The following is a 26,128-nucleotide window of genomic DNA, read 5'->3' as shown; positions in this document are numbered from 1 at the left end:
TTGCTTTTTTCAGAATTTCTATGCTTGCGTGTTAAAATAATACAATTTGTGGCGGAGCATTCTAGGGGAACGAGATTATATTTCCTCAAGATCGGGGTAAAAGTACACAAAAAATTCATCAGGAACGACACGAGCTACTTTCCTTCGGCTTTATTGATTTCAGAATTTTCCTCGTGCAGGCACGATAGGGGGTTAATATTATCCTGATAATCTACCGTGAATACACCCGCGTACAGGAAAAAATATCCAATCTAAGCCAGTGCTCAATAATCGATGCAGGTTGTTGCTCTAAGTACCGTCTAACCTTACCTATAATAATCAATACAGGTTGTTGCACTGATCAATCAGTAACTGGTAAAGTACAGTTTGTCTTGCTTTGCAAATTTACTTCTTATTAATAACGTCTGTACGCGTCTAATTCAATTAGGTTAACCGCGATAATAAACTTGAAAAAGTTTCGTATCCGCGATGCGTTGCTAAGCGAGGAATTGGAGCGTTTACGATGGATTCTATCGAACACTTTTCCCTTTGTCTTCTCTATTCAATCTTCTATATCTGAACCCCCGCATTCAACCTCGTAATGTCTGCCATTGACAAATTGGCGGCAAGCATTCAACCAAGACACTGAAACCAACGTTACTGCGATCGATCTCGCCCGGTTTGTGAAAAGGTCTGCTAACAGCGTTTCCGCGTCATTAAACACGCGCAAAATAACATATGTAAAGTAACAAGAAGGTTACGTTTATCGTACACGTAACAAGAAAACAAATGCGCGCAATAACGTTAAGAGAAGATGTAGCATGAACGAAATTGTATACTTCGTTTCTTAAAAAGTCTTTCTCGTTCCAGACAGTCGTGGAAATTGCTTTTGAAAATATAGCAGGTGCAAATTATAGTATATACCTAGTATCAAAAAAACCTAATAGGTTTCACAATGGGTCCTCGTTTTCAAATGCAAAAATATATTTTATTTATTATGTATATAAAGATATTCAAGCAAACAAACCTTGAATTTGTAATGCAAAAAACAGTAGTAAAGTAGCATTATATTTATATCATAATCATTATTAAGTAAATTCTGTATTTGAAATATGTCCGAAAATCATAACCGTCGATATCGACGATATGAATGACTAATACAAATTATTAATATAGAAAAATATATGCGACATATAATGCTATTTTACTACTGTATGCCATATGTATATAGTAAATAAAATACAGTTTTGAAAAATAATGAAAGGAAAACAGTAACTTGACGGGGATTCGAACCCACTATCAAAACTTATCGTGCAAAGTTTAAATCAAAATATCTCGAAGACGAACATCCATTGTGAAGAAACCTCTTAGAGTTTTTTAATTCTAGGTATATACTATAACTCGTCCCCTTGTAAGTCGGAGTGTTTTTCTCGCGATTAACATGAGTTCCGCGGAGTTCTTAATTATAGGCAAACCGAGGCGAGGCTGGAAGACTCGCAAAATCGTTTGAGGGCGCTCACTCGTATGTACGAGTGGCTCACTTCTCCGAGCCCTCGAGACTAAATTAAATGACGTTGGGGTGTCATGAACCCCTAGTTTAGCGGCGAGAGAGTTAAAGAAGGGTGGCCGTCGGGTTACAGGGTCGAACAAACGCGGAAAGAACGGAAGGACAGAGGAAGTATTGAGTGTCGCGAAAAAAGGCCAAGACCCCTCGACCGCCCCATCCGCTTTTGTGATCGTACATTTAGGGAAGCGTGCAAGATTGTGGCGAACGAAGCGTCGCGCTCCATCGGAGCCAGCTCTATTAAACTGCTCCCGTCAAGACGCCCGACATTTCGAGGCCGTCACGATTTGATAATTAAATTAAACTCGCGCTCGTGACACATCACGGTTCATTGTTGGGTCCGACGAACGACTCCAGCCACCTACAAAGATTTTAATGACGCGGCTATTTTATAAGACGCCGTTAAAGTGGGTCAATCACTGACGTACCCAACATTACGCCTCGTCCGTAAGTACGCATCGAAGGCAACGTGCCAAAATTTTATCGGGAAATGTTCGAACCGATCGCAAAAGCGTATCTCTCGAACGATAGAACGCGACCTTTTCGCGAGCGTGCGCTGGTTTTAATCATTTAAAGTGATTAAAATTAGTCAAATCAAGGTTAATCCATAATACTCTACGAAGGTATAGCGTCGATCTAAATCGCGTTACTGTGACATACGGCGTTAGTAGTGGTGACACGTTTGTATTATTTACCTTTACACGTGGTGAACGGTTGAAAAGTAAGGTAGTTAGAAGGTTTGTTCGTAGATTGATTTTTTTTAGTTATTCTAGATTCGCAGCTATTTAAATATTTACGTGTACTTTTTCTGTTAAGATCTCGCAAGAATGGAACTCGAGCGTTCTTTTCACGAAGGTACCGCTTGTATCATGCTAATAATTCGAAATACAGATGTACCAATAGGATAAGAACGCGTATACGAACAGTCTCTCGGATTTTTATCGAACGAATCCCGGAGTCGACGATGAATTATACATCGCGAAGAGATGCAAATTCGTTTTATTGCAATCTCCAGTGTACACACGTGCGTGGAACGCGTTACACCAGTGTAAACGGAGCCTCGCGTTCGCTGTTCAAGCACCGATGCTATTGCAATGACACGCTGACGCAAAAACATTTATTTTCAGTCCACCTTTCTATCTCACGGAAGGAACCCTCGTGTGTGGATGCGTCGATGCTCGCGTGTGCGCATCTCTTTATGCGGTTTCGCAACCCAGTTCCATGCGGTTGGGAATCGACAAATAGAAAACAAAAAGCCGCGCCGTACTCCGTGAATCTGATTAGGCATACCTCGATGGGTAATCGAGTAGCCCCGACTGAGTTAACGAATGCGCGAAACCCTGTGGCCACGTGTCTGATTTGGGGTTCAAACGGTTCAAACGGCCGTTGAACACCCTTTCGGTTGGTACGCGGCTTGCCGAAGAACTTTGTGTATTTGCATACCTCAAAGACCGTTTCTACAGACTTCCTGCCCCTATGAGGGGAAAGACCGTTCTATCGGACGCGTTATCGCGATCAAAAAAACTGGATTCTTTATAAGAAACGTGTTTTAAAATAAAATAGACACAACGTATCTTTAATAGACATGTGTGTCAAGATTACGGTGACACGTAGGGAACGTAACGCGCGTACATTACGCGTTACGCATACGTTCATCTTATGCATCGGAATGCAACGATCGTCACGCGGCATTAACACGCGATGCAACAAAAACAGTAATTACGCGTGCAAGAAATTCATATTAATTACTACCGCGTTTCTTCGCGAAGCAATACGTGAAAACTCGGCTCGTACCAATGTTCTAGATCTTCAACTTGAAAGTAGCCTGATCGAAAGATACCAAGGACTTTATAAAACAGCGGATATCACGAATACGCAAATACATCGTGATGCTTTAGTAAAATTAACAATTTGCTGCATGACTGATCTAGTTTGAAGAGGTAACTTTTTCTACCTTGTGCAGTTTGAGGACCATAAAATGAAAAGTATCCCGTTTCCATCCCTTAAGGCTAGAATTACCATAGTGGTTTAAATGACCCATTCGTAATTTCTAATAAAAATTGTGAAAAATTTACTCGACTAGGTTTTTGAAAATTTAGTTTTTTATAAGAGAATGAATAAACATTTATTTATTTATGGTTTTAATCTCTTTGGTACAAATAAGTACACCATAATTGACGGTAGTACTAGTGTTAAAATAAAAAGATTGTGTGATACATAAATTTGTAACTTTGTCCCCCAAAAAAGTGAAACAATCTCTGCACGTAGGATCGCTGTTATGTACGGTATCTTTCGTTAAGCTGCGCGTAGATTTCGAGGAAAGTGAATATCTGGGTAACTGGTCCTCATCTTTCTGAATTATCATAACGATTGCACTACGTGTTCTCTAATCAGTTTTAAGAACCAGACGAGGGTTAATATAAAAACCGCACGTACGTCCAACAAGCGTGGGCTTATGTTGCATATAATCGCATTGTAAGCAATCAGATGTAACACTGGTTCGTCACGTGTCCTTACGCGTTTGCTGTCTTAAGCTTACGCATGGAGACACAATACCCTCTATAATGCTTCCGTATACGAAGTACATGAAATTATACCCGTCATGCTATTGAATGTCACGAGTAACGAGACATATATTTCGTACAAAATACATGAGTGACCTACATTCATCATCGTCAATGGTGCAAGGCTATTAGACCCTTTATCCTTCGACAAAGTCAAATTGAACGTTGGGCGTTGCGAAGTTCGATATCAATTGAATGATCGCGACATACGCGCGTACGTACACAAAATCTGAGTTTTAAGTCACTCGTAGCGAAATTTTTGAGTACTCATACGTAAAGTGTATGTCTATTTTTAGCTATCTTTAAATTATACGTTAGATTAAAACGTGTTTGCAAAAATGTAAATGCTATACCTTATTCAAAGCACTGCCATTTTTCTATTTCTTGATATTTTGCATATTTTCTGGTTCGAAATTCTATGTAAATTAATAATTTCGTTGACTTTTTTATTCGAGGCTATATCTTTAAAATTATTACGTATTTTGGTATGAAAAGATCTATGTAACTTGGTAAGATATATATCAATTTTTTCCAGTTGTCTTAACGTAACGAATATAGTAATGTAACTTAGTATTGTCGCTAGCATTATTCAAGAAACCGTTCGTCACAAATCACGATTCATTTGTAATAATGTTTAATAAATGTATTAAATAGACCAACTGAACAATGTGTCACGCATAATGTGAAACTGGCATATAATTCATAATTCATTTGCTCGTATGGTCGTAAAATATAAAATCATCGCCACACATAAATGACGCGTGGTAGCGAACGTGTGAATGGTGCACTCGCTATATTTGCTCAGACGTTTACCACAAGATTAACGATTTTAGCAACCCATTTGTTATTTGCGTATTGAGAATGTCAATGAAATTTTTTGCAATATGACGTAATTCAGAAAGATCAAACGAATTATTGCTCGCCTTAAGCAAACATTTCGTGGAACTCGATTCAGCGTTTAGCACTATTCTCGATTCTCGATTAATCAAAACGTAAAAAATTTAAATTCTTTCATTTGTAGCTACGAGGCCATTTAAACATAAGCATGAAATGTATAGGTTGTCGTTTACAAAATAATACAAATATGTATGAGAGTTACACCTTGATTGCTCGTTTCTGATGTAACATGAAATAAATAAAATATTATCTGATAAATAGAAATTAATTTGTTAGGGATTTTTAAAGAGATAAAAATTTATGAGCTAGTACACATTCGAAGAACAAAAGCAACGTGTCTGATAAATGCATAATTAATTACTTGCTAATGAAACAATAACGTGCAATTTAGTCTCGTTAGAACTTTTGTTTTTTATTTAGTGCAATCACGTTGCTTCTAATATTTACTAACGTTGCTGCGAACTATATATACCGACTCCGTTTTTTTAATAGCTACTCCGAAAACGATTTCGGGTGGTAGCCATGGCCTAGTGGCGCGAATCAAGGTCCTCGCCGATGGGGACTCTGACGTAATTTTACGTGACTCGAAAGTGTGCACGCTGAATTGACGAATTATGGCACGTATGAACAAATCACAGATGTCGAACAGTACAGTAATCAGCGATACAATAAGCTTTGTGTGTAGAATTTCTTAGCAGCATAACAAATTTTAATAAGTAATGTACAGGTAATCTTTTTAATTGGTCGCCTTAAAAATACACGTTGGATATCTGCTGAAACGAAATATTAAAAATGTCTCAGACTATAAGGAGTTGAGAGGGAAATCGACCCTTTTATCCGAACCGCCCTTACTATTTAAGTGCTTACAGATCGAACACGAGAAAAAATATAAAAAAAATCATTTTTTTCATTTTTATACAAAAAAAGGAGACGAATTAATACAATAATAACGTCAACGCGTATAAAAATAAAAATAAAAATACGAATTTTGTTACACCTATGTGTGCACGTTACTACCTTTTTGGCAGTACCAATAAACTATTTCTTCGTTAAATAAAATAAGACAACGCAAAAGACAGGAAATTATATATAATTGAATTGCTGCAAATTCTTCAAAATATATGAATTTCAATTATAAAAGTATACAATTTGTTAATTAATAAGGGGAAATATCTAATTAACGTGTAATTACTGTTTTATATAAAATTCAAAATAATAACTCTTGTAATATTGCGTTAATAAAAATACGGTGTAATTATTATCTTCGAATTATACACTGAATAAACATTGTAAAAGGTTTGTAACGATGAAAATATTCTGTACGAATGTTTTAGTTATATGAAACAACATTCCAAATTGTTTTGAACAAGAACTTATTCTAATACAGTAACGACTGTAATATATTATTTATCTTATCACTATGCGTTTAAATAATTTTCAAGAACACAAATAGTCATTAAAAACATTTAAATAAAAGTTCAGAACAATACACATTTTTAAATAGAATAAATATATTACATAGTTCAATGATGTTACATTTTTATTCTCCTGCAATCTTCAAGAACGCACCGTTATTATAACAGAGGATGTTAATGACGTCAACTAGTTAGAACAAAGCTCGATTAATTGAAACCTGTACAAGTATTTCATCGACTTGAATAGAAACTTCATTGAGCGTATTTAGCATGCATTAAGCAAATTAAATCTTTACATTACTTACTAATAAAAAAGTAATCTACAAAAGCTATTCAAATCGTTATTGACCTTAATTAGCGTACCTTGCATACAAGTTTATGGTAACTATAAAAAAATTATAGAGCGTATCATGAAAATACTCGCACGTATACAACGAAAGGCCTCGATACACAAGATATACATTAATTTTATACACAATGTATTATAAATTAAACTGAAAATGTCGAAGTAACGTTACGATTCTAATAGGACACAGCTCATTTGGTATTTTGTTTAAGGAATATGCGACGAATCTGATTACGTATGTAATAATTGTACAACTTTTACTGGGAATACCAGCCACATGAATGTTGTAAGAGAAATTCTGTGAAATTCATACGAGGAATAATTTACTGTGAACTACAGGAGTATTTGAATTCGTCGACCAGTAAAGGAAACCAGACATATAAGAGAAATAAAATTCAACTCCGATTTCTTATCTACTCTCAAAATAAATGAAAACTGCATCGACGAGAGTTTTTCCAGGTGAGTCGACCGCTATCCGTGAAAAGACAGCGTATTCACCGCTCGTTTGATTTCCCTCGGCGCTTAAATTACGAGTCATACTACGGAATTGTCACGGATGGATGGACAAATACACCATTAGAAACTGTATACAAGTCCTGTTACTTCTGCGTCAATCGTATTCATTGATTGCCGTTATTATTAGATGCGCCAGAGTAGAGACGTAACAATTAGTTATGGGATTGATACAACTAGACATCGATAATATTCGAGCAATTCAATACCGAGGTATGTAATAGAAAGTATCGAAAAGACATTAAAATTTTAGATACCTGGTATTAATGTTCCATGTCGATACTTTCGAATTTTTTTTCGTAAAGCTCACGAAGGAATGTTAAAGAAAATATGCGACCACACATTTAACAAAAATATTTATTTTTCATTACACTATTATTAATGTAGAAATAGCAATTTAAGATATAAAAATCTGGCAGACACAAAGAGATTAATGGAGGAATCATCAAATGGGTATTAATACTTTTACGAAGTACCGAATATGTATCGATACTTTCATCGATTCTATTCGTACCTATACATTCGATAGTGCTTGTTATCGAATCATAACTCGCGAACTGATATCGGTAGTACCGACTTGGTATCAGTTCTATCACTCGTGAATTTCTTACGATACCGTGGGGACCGAAAACCAGACACGCAACTCCTAGCGTCATCGTTCTACCATTTGTGAATATTAAATTACGGAATTTCAGCGAACCTCGAGTTTTCTAATCTACCTTCCTCGAGATAAACTAAATAAAAAATGCTTACTCGTCCCTCTCAATGTAGTAATTGTGTAACATGAATCCGGAGCAATGCGCCATACGAAAACAAGATACACGTGACGAATGTGCAAAATAAATACAGTATTGCTGTGCAAACCTTACGATGCAACGCCATAGTAAATGTTCCCTCAATAATAATAATTGAAACGTTTGTTTTAGCCGCAAAATACTACATTTTTAGAACGCCAGAAATTGAAATAGTGCACTTTAATAATCAAACCCTCGTATCTATTGTTGTCGTTTAAAAATTATGTATTTTTAATGACTGTAGCGGAATACGCTTAACAAAATGCAAATTGCAAATAGAGCTTAAACCACTACGCATTTACTTTGAATATTACAAATAAAAAACCCATTACCGTTTAACAGTTTAAAGTTTCAAAATACCAATTTATATAATATTTTTACAGTTTTCGGTGGAACATATTTAAAAAAATAAAGATTCGATATTTGTTTAGATTATTGCCTTAAATATTCGGTTGACCATGTTTAGATAATTATAATTTTAACAGATTGTTATATACTATACAATTTCTTCAGATTTTTTGAAAAGGTATAACAAATTGAAAAAGTAGCATACTCGTATGATCAATATATTTTATTTATTGAATAGATATTATATACAATTCTAAATACTTTCACATGTACGAAATAAGTAAATTCAATTAATATGAAAACATCTTACCTTTGACAAGTGAGAATTCTTAACCAATCGCGTGATAGGTTATCCCCCACTCCTCATAAAAATTCTTACTTACGACATAAAACAAGACCCATATATTTACACAAATACAACATATCACAATATCTTCTCACTCACATGTAAAACTTACACAAACACAATTTCATGCATACAAGATATATATCATTCACTATAAATTTTCGTGACTGATAAACCACTCTTGCTCTTGTATACTCCGAGAATAAAACAAAGTAGACGCCAATGTTCGTACATACATACAGGATTTTCTAATTGAAATTCTTGAATTTGTGAACTCGAGGAATCCTAAAATATCGATAAACGCAAAAAAAAAAATGAAACTGGATTATCGAATTTTGACTTGTAGCAATACCCCCCCTATAATGAAAAATGAAATTAATATGAGAAAAATTCTCTTACTTGTTTGCCAGCGCGAGGTAACGTCTCCACGTTGGTACCACCGACGACAGGCGCTTTTTCCGGTCCTCCATTCTGCTGGCTGACATTTATGTTGGCATTAACATTCGCGTGTACATTGGCGTTAACATTGTTCGCATTGTCCGTAACGTTTGTGTTCGTGTTTCCAACATCGGTAGCCCCACCAGTGCCAGTTCCACCCCCGCACTTTCCTTCTTCACCCGTCATCACTTCGACCTCACCCTCCGCCGGTGTTCTATCTTGTCTCACCCTTTCGCGTTCCGCGCTTCGAGCCTTCCTTCCGTTTACTGATTACCAATGTCGGTCCTCTGGCCAGAATCCGGATATCTGCTCGAACGAGACGACGAATCGTCGATCAGGAGAAACGGGTCAATCGAGGGATTGTGCTCAGCCTACCGAACGATTTTCTCCAATCTCTACCCAGGAAAATCTCGAAACTAATACTTTCATGACCTTGCAACGAGAATTCTGTATTCGATTTTACACCAATGCCCCATGAAACGTTGCACATTTTTTCAAACTTCGCATACTGAATTGAAATCGATTGAAACTTTAATTGGAAAATCGCGATAGATATAAATAAGCAGAAAAATAATAAAAGCAATTTTGCTTGACGTTTACGAAAGAATTTGTCGACGAGTCGCATACCCTATGAACAGACGTTTCGCGAACGTATAAATAACAACGAGAGGAAGGATAGGGTCCATTTATAATCGTCTACTTTTTACGTGAACACTGAAAATGCTTTCCACTGACACACTGTCGAAGTTCATTACATTACAAATGTCTAGGAGAATTACTTTCGTTCTCTCGACGACGCTATTTTTAGGATTCTCGACGCGCGATACGGGTGGTATAACGGTATATGACGAGCTAACTGAAACACGTTGGAGATGAACTTCGCGAAATACATGCCGATCAAGAACTAATCAATTAATGTAACGAGCACCCATGATTGAATAACCAGAACCGAACTGCTTTGGAAACGATGCAGCAGTTTCATTGTTGAATCAACCGCGTTACAAATTACACCCGTTTTCCAATCGTGGTTTAATTTTAGACAGCCCCACAAGCCGGTTTTCACTTATGTTACCGAACGCGATGACACTGGCGTATACAAGCTCTGCCGATCACGTATCGCGAGCAGACTGTAGAAAACGCTACCATGCTACCTTTGCGTGAAACTGGGGAAAATAGTTTCCGGTAACCGCGAGGGACTCGAAGAATCGTACATGTAGTTGTATCGTCGGTAGTGGAACCAGGGAAAATCGATTCGGCCGTGCCCGTTTGAGCACTGCGCGCCTCTCAAGTGTACGAACCACCGTGATAAAAGCAGTCACAAGCCGCGTGGAACGATCGTTTCGACTTTCGAGATGCGTAAGTAAGGTAGGTACGCTCGAACACTTGTGAACCATCGAAAACTGCTCTTAAACAGACCTGGGAACATTATGTACCGAGACGAGAAAATAACCGTCGAACACCGTAATAAATATGTGGCCTCTAAAAACCATAACTGTAAATGTCGTTTGAAAGAAACGTATTGTTTTCTTTTTTTTTCTGCCCCCCTCTTGTTAAACGAGGTAAAAGTTACATTGCCTAGGGACTGAAAGAGAGTACGTCAAAACGAGAGAGTGGGAGACACGGAAGAAGTTCTTACGCGGTGAATACGCGAGGCGTGTTTGATAATTTTGGAATAAGTATAGCGATGAATGTGAGAAACAACAAGCTTCACGTCAGTCTAAAGAGACAAACGGTTGTAATTTGAACCGACAATAATTCTTTGCATGTATAGAATGGGTTAGATCAAAACAATTAAGACATTTTTTGTTAAAAAGGAGGTCATACAATGAGATCACTTCTAAAAATATTCAATCGAAAAACAAAAATGAACGAACACGTTTTATATATTATGAGAATACGTGACCGATAGCCATCGACCCTTCGAATTTTTCTAAAACAGACTATTACCCGTCACTGGGTATACGTATCGACTATGCCGGTTTTAGTTCCTTACTTGTTATACAATTATACATTGCATTCAAGAACTAATATTTCGAAGCTTTTTTTAGTTTTGCTTGCCTCTACGTTTATGACTTAACGTAATATTCACGATCTATACGAATCAGTCAACTTGTCGAATAGCTGCTTCGTAACCGAATCCTGATGCATCGAAAAATGACGCGACTAACCAGAGAGCTATAGGGTGTTGTGGCGATACTTAGGATTCCCGAATACCAACCACAGGATACCGAGGCACTTTTCCCATTAAATGTTTTTTCACTGTCAAATCACACGACGTTCCGTCATTTTTTATACATTTGCTCTTGCGCGAACCGAACCATATACATATATGTATATATATATATATATGTGTATGTATGTGTTATTCGAAAGGATTCCGTCTGTCTAAAAAAGTTCCGAGCTTAACGCGACCGCCCTCCTGGAAACTCCGTACGGCTTTGATCGGTTTTATAACTTCGATGGCGACGGGTGCGCTCGAAGCGACGCCTAGTGATCACGTTCCAGATACGCTAGCTACCCCCTCCTTCCAATTGAGCTTCCCGATTACCGCCACGGTGACCAGATCACAGAGTATACAAGAAATTTGATATTTTGTTAATGGAACAGCATTGACAAAATACCTTAATTTATATTATGATAAATCGTGAATCACGTCATTGTACCGCATATAAAATTTGTAATTAAACATATTTTGTATGTTATCCTAAAGATAGAAAATAAATCAGACGTATCCTTTTTTTCATTTTTATCCATTATAAACATTTTCTGTACTTAATAAATTAACAATTTTTTATTTCATAATATGAACCTGTAATTTTTAATTTGTTTCGATGCTAAACCACTTACGTGCTTTATGAAATTCCAATAAATATTTTCAATTAATAGACATTGGAAAAATGAATAATTCAGGGTACACACATACATTTTTAGTACAATATTATATTTCGAAAAATTTGATATAAAAGTTGTTCGTTTTGTTTTGGTTAGAAGATAATAAACTCAACAATCACGACATTGTTACAACAATGAGATTTGTTTTCGTTCCTTATAATATTATTTTTATGCTTATAATTTCAATACTCAATCTATTAATAAAAACACATTTTCTCTTGTAACTGTGTATGAGATAAACTAAATTTTTCCGAAAATAAACATTATCGTATCGTTTGAAATAATGAACTCTTCCGTGGTTATATTCCACCCGTTTATGTAATGTAATATAAAGTACGATTAACTATATAAATCTTTATGTGAATATATTTTAAATATTTTTCACATGTGAAATGAAATGAGTATGTACGTACCATAAACACGTGTATAATAAAATAAATTATTATTCTCGTTCAAAGATTACATTACTTATAATACATCTCATATTTGACATTATACATAATAAAATGTATAACAATTACATGGATTAGTATATCTTTATGTAAAACAGTTATATTCGGAGTACTTAAACATTTACTTATGTTAGCACTTCTCATTTTAAAAAAATAATTACAAAAATGCAGAAAAAATATATTTCGTAATACAATAACTATTTTTTAATTTAAAGTATAGATCACATTAATTATAGTAGTATTGCCATCAGAAATGTTAAACAGTTATAAATCATTTCATAACAAAGTAACTACCTTAGGAATGTAAATTTGGTCAGTGAAATATAGTTACATACTTAACTATATCCCATTTGTTATACTGTAAGTATATTACTATTTTAATTTACTATATTTCAAACAAAATCATTCAATTATATTTTAAATAAAAATTATATTATCACAATAATAATTTATTTGATATACTATAAATTTTATATACAAATGTTTTATTTTTATATTAATCAATTATTTAATCATATTTTTATTATTTATTTATTGTATATAATGCATAATGTTGAAATCATAAAAATCAAAGTAACTGCTAATCAATGGTGCTTAGAAAGCAGAGTATTACAAAATAATAATAATATATATTGACAAATCAAATTAGTGGATTCTTTATAAAGAAGAAACATCTATAACACTAATTAATAAATGTCAAAATTAGTAATTTTGTAATTTGCCTACAATTTATTAAAAAAATTTACTCATCTGTGTCATTGATACATCATACGAAAATTTTTCTTATTTATTTAAAAAAAGATCTTGTATATAACCAATAATATATTATTGAATAGGTACACGTGTTCAAACTACGTATTTCTGATGAAAAACTATAATTTTGTTAAATGAAACATCATTTTGTAGTAAATATTTTATACTCAAAATAAAACAGTAAAAGCTAAGATCTATTAGAACTTATATACTTTAGAAAATAAAAATCAGATAGTATCATAATATTAAGAGCATTGTATATCCTTTATTTATTTTATACTTTATAATGTTTATACCTACATTTGTATTTTCTCATTCATGTATTCATATCATTTGTAATAATATTACTTTGTGCACTCAACAATAGTAACATTCCTTCTATGTATAGTACAATACATGTGTTATACAAATTGTACATTTTTTAACAGTAAATAAGAATATACACAACAAAGTATAATTATATCAGAAAAATAATATTATTTTTTATTTATGTAATAAGAGAACATCAAAACAATTATACTGTTAAACTAATATACAAAAACGCTATAAAGGATTATAAATCTTGTGACAACTCACTTCCTTGGCATAATTACTTTTTATACATTAAACTAATCATTTTAGCTCTCTGGTTCAATGTTTCTTTTAGTAAGAATTCCATCAGTAAGTTTTTTTTTATGTACTTTAGATACATGTCTTGATAAAACGAGTCTACTGTTATATGTTTTTTTACATGTATGACATGGAAATCCAAGTCCATAATGATATGCTTCATGTTTGAACTTCATAGTGTCAGTACAGTTTTTTCCACAAATAGTACAAGTAGGTAGGTTATGAACTGTTTCAAAGTGTAATTTTCTACATGTAGTATTAGAAAAACGTTTCTGACATTTATAACATTGATATGGCACTACAGAATCATAATGTTTGAGTTTAATATGCTGATCAAATTTTACATAACAATTGAATACAGCACTGCAATAATGACAGCTTATTTCAAATAATGGATCAACATATACACCTCCTTCTCTAATGGAACACTTATGTTTGTGCCATCCAATGATATTATGGAAATTTTCTTTGCAGTAACCACACATTAATTGTGTACTTTTGTGATGTTCATTAATGTGAATATCAAGAGCTTCTTTAGAGTCATACATATTCCCACATAAGCAAATATTATTGTTAATATTTATTTTGAGCATAGTATCATTACAGTTTTCGTGTTCCTCTTCAGCAACAACATTTTTGCATGAAAAATTTGAATTAGAATTATTTTGTTCTATTTTTTTTTCTTGCATCTGATCATCTTTTTTAAAGTCATTTATCATTTCATTTGTGATAAGCTTATCACAAATATTGTTATTAAATGAATTATTTTGTGAATCTTCTTCAATGTCAACATCAACATCTTCGTCGACAAATTGAATTCTTAAAATACTATGATTTTCACTATATTTAGATGATTCTACCATATACTGTTGATCCTGTGAATCTACTTCAGTATCATCTTCGGACATATCCGATAATTCATTAATATCTCTGGAATCACTGGAACTCTGCAACTTATTTTTATCACCAATATCTTTACCAACAACTTCATAAGAATTATTCTTTTTTTTTATTGTTATACTAATCCCAACTCCAGAGTCTTTGTCACAACTATTTTGCATAGTAGTCAGATCTAATTTACTGTTTGTAGCAAGCTGTGTTAGTTTACTATTTGGAAAATGACACTTGTTTTTATGCACATACAATGTATAAGGATTACGAAATGATCTTCCACAAGAACAAGAAGTCTCTATATTCTTAAAATGGTTTTTCATGTAGGATCTTGTCATGTATGAACTCTGATTTGTAAATATTTGCTTTTGCATTTTGTCCTTAAATAAATTTGTATTATCAAGAGACACATTGTTTGAATTTACAGTTTCCTTTTGTCTTGAGCAGAATGGAGAATTGAAGTAATGGCAACTGACCAAATTGAAATTATTTTTTGTTTCTCCGCGAATACGGTGACTGCGCAAATGTCTTGAAAAACTTTTCACTTTATAAATCCCATAACAAATATCACACTGACGTATACCTTTTTCCATCTCACCTTGTACTTTAAAACTATTACCATCACTATCAAATTTAGGTTTTTTCTTGAGATTTTCATGTGATAGATTTGATTTTTCTTTTCTTTTCTTTTGGCAGGATACAAAATGTTTGTCTTGAATAATTCCATTGTTTTTCAAAGGTTCATTATTAACAGATGTTTTGTTTAATTCTTTGACTTTTGATGCAGCAGATGTTTTCTCTAACTCTTTGACTTTTGGTACAGCAGATGTTTTCTCTAATTCTTTGACTTTTGGTGCAGCAGATGTTTTCTCCAATTCTTTTAACATTAAATTAGAACACTCAATTTTATGATAATCTGTTAAATGTTCTCTTATATTCTTAACAAGCTGCTTACATAATACACATTGTTGTGAAACTAAGTCATTTTGCAAAACAGCTGATTTTTCATTTTGCTTCAATTCCTTATGCATTGTTCCTTTTTCTTCTTTATTTATGTTTTCACTACCATCAATATTATTACTAGTATGTATGAAAATATTTTTCTTTCTTTTTTGTAACTGAACATTTGAAGCAGATGGGCTTTTACTTTCAGTCTCATTTGATGGCACACATTGTGATGAAGAGTCAGTAACTAATCTAGTTTCATATTTTTTTGACTGTGACGTACGTTTTGGTGGTATATAAATACCATGTACTCTGTCTGAATGAGATCTCAATGATCGATTTGTTGTATATAGCTTTCCACATGTTGAACAATGAAATAATTTTTGTGTAGTTTTGATGGAAAATTTAAAATTTGGTAGTGCAGTATTGTTATTGCCTAATACTGGTTGGTATTTAATATATAAAGATTCTGAATTTGTGATGTTTGATGACAATTCATTAAAAGCACCAAAACTATTACTACCTTGTACATCTTTTATTAATTTTAATGTTTCCCATATTTTGTCACACTTTTCAAGTAAGACAATGGGATCCTTTACTTTATATGGTGTAGTAAAAGGAATTGGTGATGTAATAATTCCATTCTAAAATTTAAAAAAACATATATATGTATACCTATGTTGTATATTACCCAATAAATCTTATATTGAAATAAAATTTTGATTTTAACACTTATTTTACTTCAATTTTTTGTGTAACTATGATATTCCAAATATGATTTTAAATAAGTCTTATTACTGATGTTTGTATATATATATAAAACATTATACAAATTTTTAATTACTTGTAGGTCAGTGTAGTTGCCTTAAATTAGTTTTTTAAATGACTAGTTTCATACTGTTTAAAAATTGTATGTAGAATTTAATCATTGAATTCAATATACATTGCATAAAATTGATAAAATATTTACTATATTATATTTATTTATTGATACATAATGGATATAAAAATGTGGAATACCAATATTTCTTATAAATAAACTTTGGTTTATACAATTTTTATATAATTATATATATTTATTTAAATAAATACAGAAAACATTTGTTTTTATTTATACTATCATTGTGAATAAAAATTAAGTTTTTATGAGCTGTTAAACATCTTAAAATGTACGCGAGTTTAAAATTCCCGCCATAAAAAGCTGAAAAGTAAATAGATTTTCCCTCCTTTTTCTATTTGGACAATGAGCACGACTTGTATAAATACGAAATTGATATTTTTAACATATACTATCATAACGAATTTAATAATATTATTATATTTCTAAAACATACATTTAAAGCTAATAATAAATAAAAACAATAAATTTAACATAGCATATTAAACTTAATTTAATTTAAATTTCGTACAAAATATCTTAAAAGACTTTAAAAAAACTAAAAAATAGGACATAAAAGAATCATAAACAAATTATACTTACAGTATCTGATGTACCTTCACTGAAATCCGATTCACTATAACAACAAGGTTCTACTTTAGGTATAGATACACTGATGGTGCATGCCATCTGTTCAGGCTGTTGTATCGTTGTATCTTCGTTATAATCCACATGTTCTTGAGTAGGAGACGCATTTCTGAACATTTTAATTGGAGACGCGGAAGAACAAGACCTAAATATAATTTCAAATTCAATATATTTTGAATATAGCAGTACGCAAACTGAGGAAACGAAGTCGACATTTTGCGTCTGCTCTACTATTTTGATTGCTTCTACTCCCTTCCCCCTAAAAAACTTTCCTTTAAGGCTGTTTCACATTACCCGTCAACCATCCGTGAAGACATCCTTTAAAAAGACTATCAAACGAAATTGGACGGAATGACATGTAAATATGTACCTTCATACAAAACTCATTAAAGAATGTTTCGACGGATAGTCACCTTACAAATACTGTGAATCAACCCTTACATTGTAAAATCATACCTATCCATCGACAACAAACTTCATCTAGCAATCCAAACAGTATTTTAGATCACAATCAGTATCGAATATAACACTAACACAATAAGTACTATTTCTAACGTAGCTAACAGTTTTGTTTGGAAATTGCACTTTTGGAATAATTTAAGATTCTTAAACTACTGATTTAAAAAAGTCCAAACACCTAAATATAGGTATCATCGGTAAGGATCGTCATAAACGGTACTTTCTCACGGTAGCCTAGGCATGAGATGATCCGAGACATTCAATGACTGCTAATACATCTATCCACATTCGAAGAATTGATAAATAATTGGAAAAACAGTTTATACCCTAACGTAATATTTATGATAAGAAGGCAAGTGTACAGAATAATACGACCTGCTAACTCATACACTTATACGTGGCTAACGGAAAAAATGCTAGTCATTTCTACGTAACAAACATGGATATATCGAAACTCAATTTTAATTTTTCACATAGAAGAATATATTGTATGTAGTGATGGTTGATAATTGTAACTAACAAAATTAAAGTGTTTTATACGAAAACATCAACTATGTTCTGTTTGCATGCTCAATGAAAGATGCGTTCAACAAAGGTGGCGCAAAACGTTCGAGTATGAACAAGTCATTTTGATACTTTACCCAGCCAATTTATCTATCATTCATTGAACAATTTTATTTACACTTTTTCGAATTCATTAAAAGTCTACATTATGACAAATCAGTCGTTAGGTCAGTATATGACCAAAATGTAAACAAGAGAAATTAGATACCTCTGATTGTATCAACGAGAATTTTGTATCATGCTATGAAATATCAGAAATGCGACAAGGTTGTGATGAGTCATTGATGACTAATATGTACTTTATAAAGGGATCTTATAAACATTTGTCCGCTACTGTCTATCATGTGATCCTACCCAATAAAACCTAACTGGGAGAGTCCAAGTTGAACGATCGACAATATTTTTGAGATTATCTTCTAAAATATAACTCTGTTTACATAGATAATGCTTGTATGAAATCGTCCGACGATATTAAACATGTAAACACGCAAAACCCTTTAACAGATATTTATTTTATACGTTATAAAACAATTTTTCTGTACCTTGCTTCCCATCAGTGTTAGGTTGCGTTACAATGCCACAAATGCCTCGCGAAAGTAAGAATTTCTAACCTATCGGCAACACGAAGGATTTTGTAGAAAGTGACAGTAAATCTACCTTATTTCTAGCTTTTAGATCTATTTAGGCGTTTCAATACGTTAGTTTTATATAACTTATGTACTCACGTTGACTATCAGACGTAAAACCAACAATCCAACGGCATTCATTCGTTTGGCATGGTACCTTAGGTGCTGACTTCTCAAGAGTATGTGCACAATAACATGTTGTTCCAAGCTATAGTAATGTTTATTCGATTAAAGATCACTTGGAGACTTGCTTTGAACTATATTAGAGCCGCAAATCTTCAAAAGAAGAAAATCCGAAGAGAATTTTCTGAGCGTGTCGCATTGGACGAATCCACTCCTATATGTGACTCAAGTTAGTCCGCCTGCCCAAGCAGTCTCGAGGCTGCGTCCGAGCCAGATAGTTACGGGGTTACTCAATACTTTTCGTAGATGACTTTTAAATGCCAATTCTTTCAATAAATCAACTATACTAAGTTAGAAGACCTTCAAACTTCAATTTCTAGGACACTGTCTACCCCATGTAGATGATAGTTTAAAAGCAAATGTATACTAGTACTCGGGCTTACGTTCATACGTTTTATGAAAATCCACATCCAAGTCACGCAATTGATGGAGTGGTATATTGGAACAATATTTAGGTATTAATAGGTATCCAAAATTTATTTAGGCATGTAGGAGTAGTTCTAAAGGTATGAATAGATAGTATTTATTTCGACAAAATATTGATAGCAATAGGTATACGCATCTAAACAACACATGGGTCTACTTTGGAACAAGAAAAAAGAAAGAATAAAATACTCGTTCCATTACTTGAAGATAAAAATAACTCAGTAACCTACATACAAGTGTCGTTGCTGAGTTCAACTAACGACTCACTCATTTTCGTATAACAATAGTGCAAAAAATGTACACCAATACATGAAAAATTAGCGTATTATTACGTTAAAGGATGAGATCAATATATCTGGGTGATACTTGTGTCTTTGCGACACTGGCGCTACGAACATATCCTGCAATGGCGATAGTCAGCTGACAAATTAAAACAATAATGTAATAAATATGAAAAATACATTCCTAACTACTTATTTTATCCTACATACGTCCTTGCTAAATTTATGTAATATAGAAATCGAGTTACATCATAATGTTACGTCCAGTTCAGGATGAGAACTACCGACTTCGACGTGATACCTGCACTTAACAAGTGTAGTATTACAAGTATCAACTAAATGTATATAAATTTTACACGAATTACATTATTAAGACTATAGTAGTTGAAGCTAAAGCAATTTAGAATCTTTATTTAATCTCTAATCGTTAGTACCTTAACTGATCTTAAAATCATTATGATGTACAATGAAATAAATATTATAACATTTCAATTTAAAAATTAACTCGTAGATCTTTGCACTCGCTAACAAATGCATTCTTGCAATACAATGAACTTCAACAGAATACTAGTCAAGCAATAATAGTCAAATCCAAGTTTATGGACCACAATATTCTCTCCTGAAAATTATATATTGTATTCTAAACATGTCCTTACCAAGTTTCTATTACAATTTCGTCATCATGTTGATTTACCTATATAATAATCTTATCGTTAGAATCAGGATAGACAAGGTCACCAATGCTGAATAGCAGTATTGTAGTGAGTTTCCTCGATTCTCGATAAAATTGTTCTTCTAATGAGCATTCGTTTCCGGCGGAGTAGATATAAAGACGAATATTTCTTCACAGAGGTCAGTATTTATTGGAAAAAATGCAACTCTATACCATCTTGTTACTGTTTGTTAGTTGCAAGCTTTCTACATCAATGGAAGTTTACAACCGAGGTGTTTTATTAGCATTATTCTCGTTTATATAAAATTCTGATTTCAACAAAACATAAGACTGTGTTTAAATAATAAATAGTCGTATTTGCAAAAATTCATACACAAAGGTTTTCCATATTTAAATGGCAATAAGTGGATCTAATGGCATAGTGAAACTTTGCCTTTTGATGTCTAAACCTTTTACTAATTTGTAATGTATAAGTACTTCAATAACATGAGGAATATATTCACACGTTACGTTACTGAGTTTGTTTAATAACAATCTTTACCTTTGTTGTTGCAAACCTAAACTACATTAACTTACGAGCTACTATGTTGGTATATTTCTTTTACTTCATATTGTATTATTGCAAGTGATATCACATATGATTCATTACAACTTTCTGATTATTTGTACTATTTCGCGACAGTTTTTTATACTAATAGCACAGTGTTATATCGCTAACTGTCGCTGGTTCGACCAAGCAGCGATTATTAAGTCGGGAGGTAAGTGATGTTCCGAGAATCGAGTCCATCGAGAATGAGAGTGATTAATATACAGTTAGATAGTAAGAATAATTCGCAATATTTAATGAGGTAGAAAGAATAACATAAAGTTGTCCATACAGCTATGTAAAATATGAATAAAATGTATGGTTTTTAATAACTAGAACAAAAACCCGTGAACCACAATAACTATGACTTCGTATTGCAGGAAATAGTAAATTACACTCAAATTTTCAAAGGAGTGAACTTTTCCACAAAATAGGAGATTGGTTTACTGATCTGAAGAATCAACTTTATCAAAAATTGTATGGACAAACAATTACCACGACCCCTGCTACTTTGTCAACAGAAGTGTTAGATTTGAATAAACTGCAATTGGAAACCAGATTAAGAAATCGTGAATGGCATCAAATAGATTTATGTAAATATAAAATTTTTATTGAAACATTAAAACCATCACTTTTTATCTCAAATATCGTATTAGGTTTAGTCTTAAATATAATTAATGGATATTACAACATTTTTATGTCAGTAGTTATTAATAATATGAGGTTTTACAAAAAATGTATTAAGTTGTATTCTTTGTAATGTACAGCTACCCTGTCTTTTAATCCTGATCAAGATTGGGGATTTCGCGTTGGTAACTGGTATTTTATCCGAAAAAGATTAGATAAGAATAATTCGAATGAATCGGATTTTCACCTTCAGAGTACTATCCAACCAACAAATCCAACTGAAGTAGAAACAAAACATTTGACCTCTGACCATCATACAAATAGTTTAGAAGTTACGGAATCTTCACCAATCGTATCGCCTACAACTGTATCCATGATACATGATATGGGACAACTCACAACGCAAGAAACAACGATACAAACCAGTACGCAAGTCGATACGTCGGTGAATTCTTTATTAGTAACAGAAATACTGTTGAAAGAAAATGAAGAAACCAATACTGATTCTGTTCATAAAGGATCTGTAGAAGTTTTAATGGACTAAAAATATCTGTAAAAATAATAGCGTTATATAACTTCTTTAAATCTCATATTTTTATTAAAATTTTCTGTTTATATTAAGAACACTTTTAATTTTTGTATCAAAATAAACATTTTTGTTACGAGGCTAAATAAATTTACAAATTTGTAAATTACTTTCATACCCAATGATATTCGACACGTGATGTATCAACGCGAGGTATAAAAAAAAAAGTACTATGATAATAGTTTTTTTCTTTTTTTTATCAAGAAGAGTACACGTTTATTACGTAAAACTTATCATAATCATCATTTTTTGGTAATAAATTATTATAATAATTTTTACGTCGATGTTAAACAAATCGTGGTCTCCATGATGTCTGGCGGTTTTACTGTAATACAAAACACGAAAAAAAAGTATCAGTAAAATATTGAACTTTTAATACCAACTAAGGTTACACTCAACATGCACACAAGTATTTTATACCTACAAAATATATCAAACAGAACAAATACATATAATGTGAAGTAAAGAAAGTTCGATATAAGATGAAATGTGCTTATTTTCTTTGATCTCATAAACAGGGTAGTATTGTATTAAAGTAAAATATGAAGCAGTTAGAATTAGTTAAAGGATTTTTAGTTCCATATGAAGTAACGAATTGTTTGAATATTTATCTACACTGTTAGCCCATATATCATATTACTAAAAGGAATGTACAACTTGTATGACTATTACATAATATTTATGTGATAACTGATTATATTATTCTGCACAAAGTGTCTTGTAATGAATAGAACTAAAAGGAAGATAAATCTACATGCAAAAATAATCCAGGAACCTAAAATAACAATTTTTTGTACTAGGATTCGTTTTTAAAAAAAGTTGACTTTGAAAATATGTAACTTATATCTTGACTTGGTTGGTAAATTTCTGTTTCACGTCTCTATCGTGTTTATATGCAAAGTGTGCAACATTATTTATTACAAAATAGTATTTTTAATTATAAATTATTACTTATATACAATGTATATAAATACGGAAGACACCTGTTGCGAGATTTATTAGCAGTATTTAATGTTAGAATGCACCTGTAATCCAAATAGTTTCAAATCAACTTTTTCAAAAATGTTTTTTGAAGACTCCTAAAGAAAAAGTTTCATTATACATTTACGATTTATTTCTACACGTAGAATCGCCTTGTATTTAATTGTACCACTCATTGTGCGGCATTGTCTACAAATGATAAATGTTAATAAAAATCCCAATATGTAATCGTGTATATGCACAATTTTTTCACTTAGAAAAATCAACACATGTGAGTAAATAAAAGACAGTGAATGGATTAAAGATATATAACTCCAATAAATTAAATATTATGCATTGAAAGAAATAAATTCGTGTTTCGAAAAATATTTCATATTATACGAAAATCACAACGCACGATGTATTTAACGAAAATTAAAGGAAAGGAAAAGCGAGGAAAGCTAATTGCAAACAGGGAAAAGAAACTTAGAAGTTTGCATGCTGACCATGTATGAGCATCATAATTAAGTTCCTTCTTGAGGCTTGTAGTACAAATGATGAGCATTTGTCTACTTCCTTCCCTAGAATATAAATAAAAAGCGTATACCACTGTATAACATGCATTATAGAAAAACATTGATATGGTATGATACTGTCCATGTTATGTAAAATATAATAAAATCATATTAATCATTCACATATCCAGTCAGTGTTTAAAAATTTTATTTTGTTATCCTAAAATCAAAACAGCAGCATTTGACTGCTACTTTGATTTGAGAAGCTAATTTGATTTATTTTTATTCAATTGTAGCTTAAAAAGCAATACAAATTAAAGGAATTAAAACTACTGGATATGTTTCAATATTAAACCTTAATATGTAAAATCCTTTATATCTGGTTATATGCTTAAATTTTAATTAAAAAGAAAATCTTAAAACTATTAACCACTATCTTTGCATTAACCCGAGCAATGTCATTGCCCAATAATCAAATAAAATCATGCTCATTGACTAATAGATTGAAGAATCAAATAAAAGCAGGAACATGAATATTAGCATAGAAATGTTTAAATATATTTTTGTAACTGTTTTTAACTATACAAAAAATGCAATAATAAAATATATATTACTATAAAAAGCTAGGCAAGTGGTAGCTAAAGAAATTTACATAGAACTTTTTATTCGGTCATTATATTTTCATTTGGTTATTCAAGCATTGCTGTGTAAAGTAAATATTAATTATTTACTAATAATTTAATAATTTATTAACAGGTAATGAATATTTAGAAACAATATATCAATTGTACATCTTTAAATGTCTATTGATATTTATATTAATGATGATAAAATGATGAAGTTTATAGGAACCATGTAAGAAAAGAACCACCACCAATGAATGCATAACCCACCTCCAAATTACTAGTTTAATAAAAATATTATTTTGTCTGGTAATACAGTAGTGCCCACTTAATTGACCACGCTCAGGACCGGTCGCGGTCATTTATGTGGGCATGGTTACTTCTCAGAATTCAACGGAGATAAGGAAAGAAGATAAGTGCGACTGAGATACAATAGCTGGCACTCGAAACCATATATACAATATATTGATAACGACCGGCGTCAAGTTACGCTCGACACGCACGATATTCGAAGCTGCTTGGCTTCTAAGAATTGGTGGGAATAACCGTGATCACTTATGTGGGCACTACTGTATTATTTAAAAAAACATTGACTTTACGTAAATTTAAAAAAGCTATCACATTTAAGTAGCATTATATGCAGTTAACAGTTGTTAAAAGTAGAAACAGTATTATCATACCTTTTTAGATGCAGCTCCTACTTTACTCTTCTTTGTACCTCTAACTTTCTTCATCCTATTCTTACGTTCTTTACGTTGTTTCCTTGTTTGCTTTTGTTTTTCAAATAGTCCATGCCTTGCTAACCTGTATTTGGGTTCAAATTTCTTAGCAAAGTCTAAGGTATCGTAGACCAATGCAAATCCAGTAGATTTACCACCACCAAAGTTGGTTTGGAAACCAAAAACAAATACTACATCAGGTGTAACTTTGTACATTTTAGCTAATTTTTCACGTATCTCAGTTTTACGGACTGATGGATGTCCTGGATGGAAGACATCTACAACCTAAAACAAAGCATTAGTGTTGAATGAATACAGAAATGTCTATGGAAACAAACAGTTATGAAAATCGGGAAACGAGGATTTAATATAAGTTTATACGAACACATACCATTTGTTTTCGGCATAATAGCCGATTACTCATGAACTTTCTAGTTCTAATTGTGGCTGTACCCTCCGTCTGTAAAAAATAACAGGATTTCGAGATTGTTTTGCTTAATATTATTAAATTACGATTATAATATTCTAAATAATTGCATTTAAAATAAATAAGAACACTTTATTTCGTAATATAATTTGCTTAGTGAGATCAACTACTTTTATTTACATTTTCACTGATATATTAACAGCATGTATATTGTTGGTTGGAACATTCATGTCATAATAATATAAATGATAGATGTTGATAAAAACAGTATTTGCAAATTATATTTGTAAAGGACAAATAATAACTCATCATTGATAAGATTTTTCGCAAATATTCTATATTTTCTTCAACGATTAATCAACAGTTTTGGGATACAAAATACATACCATTTTGCTTGATTATCGTACCGCCAGCAAAAGAACAGCACCGGAAACGTGTAGCGCTATCTACGGACGAGTTATTTTCTAACTAATATTTCTATGTATAGTTAACAAAATAGTTTATTTTTCTTTATACATCATTTTATAATTGAAATTTTTATATGTACGTAGGAGCAAACAATACTATATTGTGTAATTAGTTATTTGAATCAATGCAACGAA

The 26,128-nt window shown here is 32.3% G+C and overlaps 4 protein-coding genes across 40 annotated transcripts in view; 1 reads left to right on the top strand and 3 right to left on the bottom strand.

Annotated features, from left to right (window-relative positions):
- The window catches only part of LOC143345222 (uncharacterized), a 95,266-nt gene extending 83,637 nt beyond the window's left edge, over positions 1–11,629 (bottom strand). For 30 of the 33 annotated variants that reach the window (XR_013080219.1, XR_013080223.1, XR_013080234.1 and 27 more), the window contains exons 1-2: positions 11,423–11,629; positions 9,166–9,510 (exon numbers count right to left, since the gene is read on the bottom strand). Coding sequence is in view for 8 of the 33 variants with exons in the window: in XM_076772125.1 (XP_076628240.1) it covers positions 9,166–9,390 (225 nt within the window). In the remaining 25 variants the exon portion in view is untranslated. Of the gene's footprint in view, positions 1–9,165; positions 9,511–9,579; positions 9,844–11,372 lie in introns of those variants that run through there. The other 3 variants (XR_013080222.1, XR_013080220.1, XR_013080221.1) reach the window with 3 other exon arrangements.
- Positions 11,630–13,337: 1,708 nt separating this feature from the next.
- On the bottom strand, positions 13,338–19,372 carry LOC143345338 (uncharacterized). 3 transcript variants are annotated; one of them, XM_076772352.1, is made up of 4 exons: positions 19,020–19,372; positions 18,837–18,905; positions 17,227–17,416; positions 13,338–16,390 (listed from the first exon to the last, which is right to left on the bottom strand). In XM_076772352.1, the coding sequence occupies exons 3-4, from the start codon at positions 17,386–17,388 to the stop codon at positions 13,919–13,921; spliced, it is 2,634 nt and encodes an 877-aa protein (XP_076628467.1). In that variant the 5' UTR covers positions 17,389–17,416; positions 18,837–18,905; positions 19,020–19,372; the 3' UTR covers positions 13,338–13,918. The 3 variants fall into 3 exon arrangements, with proteins under 3 accessions (XP_076628467.1, XP_076628469.1, XP_076628468.1); XM_076772353.1 differs by lacking the exon at positions 18,837–18,905 and having other exon boundaries at positions 13,339–16,390; positions 19,020–19,371; XM_076772354.1 differs by lacking the exons at positions 18,837–18,905; positions 19,020–19,372 and having other exon boundaries at positions 17,227–18,825.
- A 954-nt stretch (positions 19,373–20,326) lies between these two features.
- Positions 20,327–22,269, top strand: LOC143345339 (uncharacterized). 2 transcript variants are annotated; one of them, XM_076772357.1, is made up of 3 exons: positions 20,327–20,755; positions 21,450–21,662; positions 21,837–22,269. In XM_076772357.1, exons 1-3 carry the CDS (start codon positions 20,683–20,685, stop codon positions 22,238–22,240), a joined length of 690 nt encoding a protein of 229 aa, XP_076628472.1. In that variant the 5' UTR covers positions 20,327–20,682; the 3' UTR covers positions 22,241–22,269. The 2 variants fall into 2 exon arrangements, with proteins under 2 accessions (XP_076628472.1, XP_076628471.1); XM_076772356.1 differs by having other exon boundaries at positions 20,327–21,241.
- On the bottom strand, positions 22,264–25,972 carry Rps24 (ribosomal protein S24). Of its 2 annotated transcripts, XR_013080263.1 has the most exons (5): positions 25,913–25,972; positions 25,491–25,559; positions 25,061–25,384; positions 23,749–23,823; positions 22,264–22,607 (listed from the first exon to the last, which is right to left on the bottom strand). XR_013080263.1 is itself a non-coding variant. In XM_076772358.1 (4 exons), the coding sequence occupies exons 1-4, from the start codon at positions 25,913–25,915 to the stop codon at positions 22,605–22,607; spliced, it is 399 nt and encodes a 132-aa protein (XP_076628473.1). In that variant the 5' UTR covers positions 25,916–25,972; the 3' UTR covers positions 22,264–22,604. The 2 variants fall into 2 exon arrangements, 1 of the variants encoding a protein (XP_076628473.1); XM_076772358.1 differs by lacking the exon at positions 23,749–23,823.
- Between the last annotated feature and the right edge of the window lie 156 nt (positions 25,973–26,128).

The sequence above is a fragment of the Colletes latitarsis genome, chromosome 9, assembly GCF_051014445.1.
Source record: "Colletes latitarsis isolate SP2378_abdomen chromosome 9, iyColLati1, whole genome shotgun sequence".
Classification (NCBI taxonomy): domain Eukaryota; kingdom Metazoa; phylum Arthropoda; class Insecta; order Hymenoptera; family Colletidae; genus Colletes; species Colletes latitarsis.
The sequence above is the reverse complement of the archived record's forward strand: the minus strand, read 5'-3'. Positions and strand labels throughout refer to the sequence as shown.

Coding starts and splice junctions, on each gene's coding strand:
- Rps24 (XM_076772358.1), bottom strand. Junction 25,385..25,490: donor TATTATGCCGAAAACAAATG/GTATGTGTTCGT, acceptor GCTTTGTTTTAG/GTTGTAGATGTCTTCCATCC.
- LOC143345339 (XM_076772356.1), top strand. CDS start 21,121: ATGATTCATTACAACTTTCTGATTATTTGTACTATTTCGCGACAGTTT. Junction 21,242..21,449: donor AGCGATTATTAAGTCGGGAG/GTAAGTGATGTT, acceptor TTCGTATTGCAG/GAAATAGTAAATTACACTCA. Junction 21,663..21,836: donor ATGGCATCAAATAGATTTAT/GTAAATATAAAA, acceptor TGTAATGTACAG/CTACCCTGTCTTTTAATCCT.
- LOC143345338 (XM_076772352.1), bottom strand. CDS start 17,388: ATGTTCAGAAATGCGTCTCCTACTCAAGAACATGTGGATTATAACGAA. Junction 16,391..17,226: donor GTGAAGGTACATCAGATACT/GTAAGTATAATT, acceptor TTTAAATTTTAG/AATGGAATTATTACATCACC.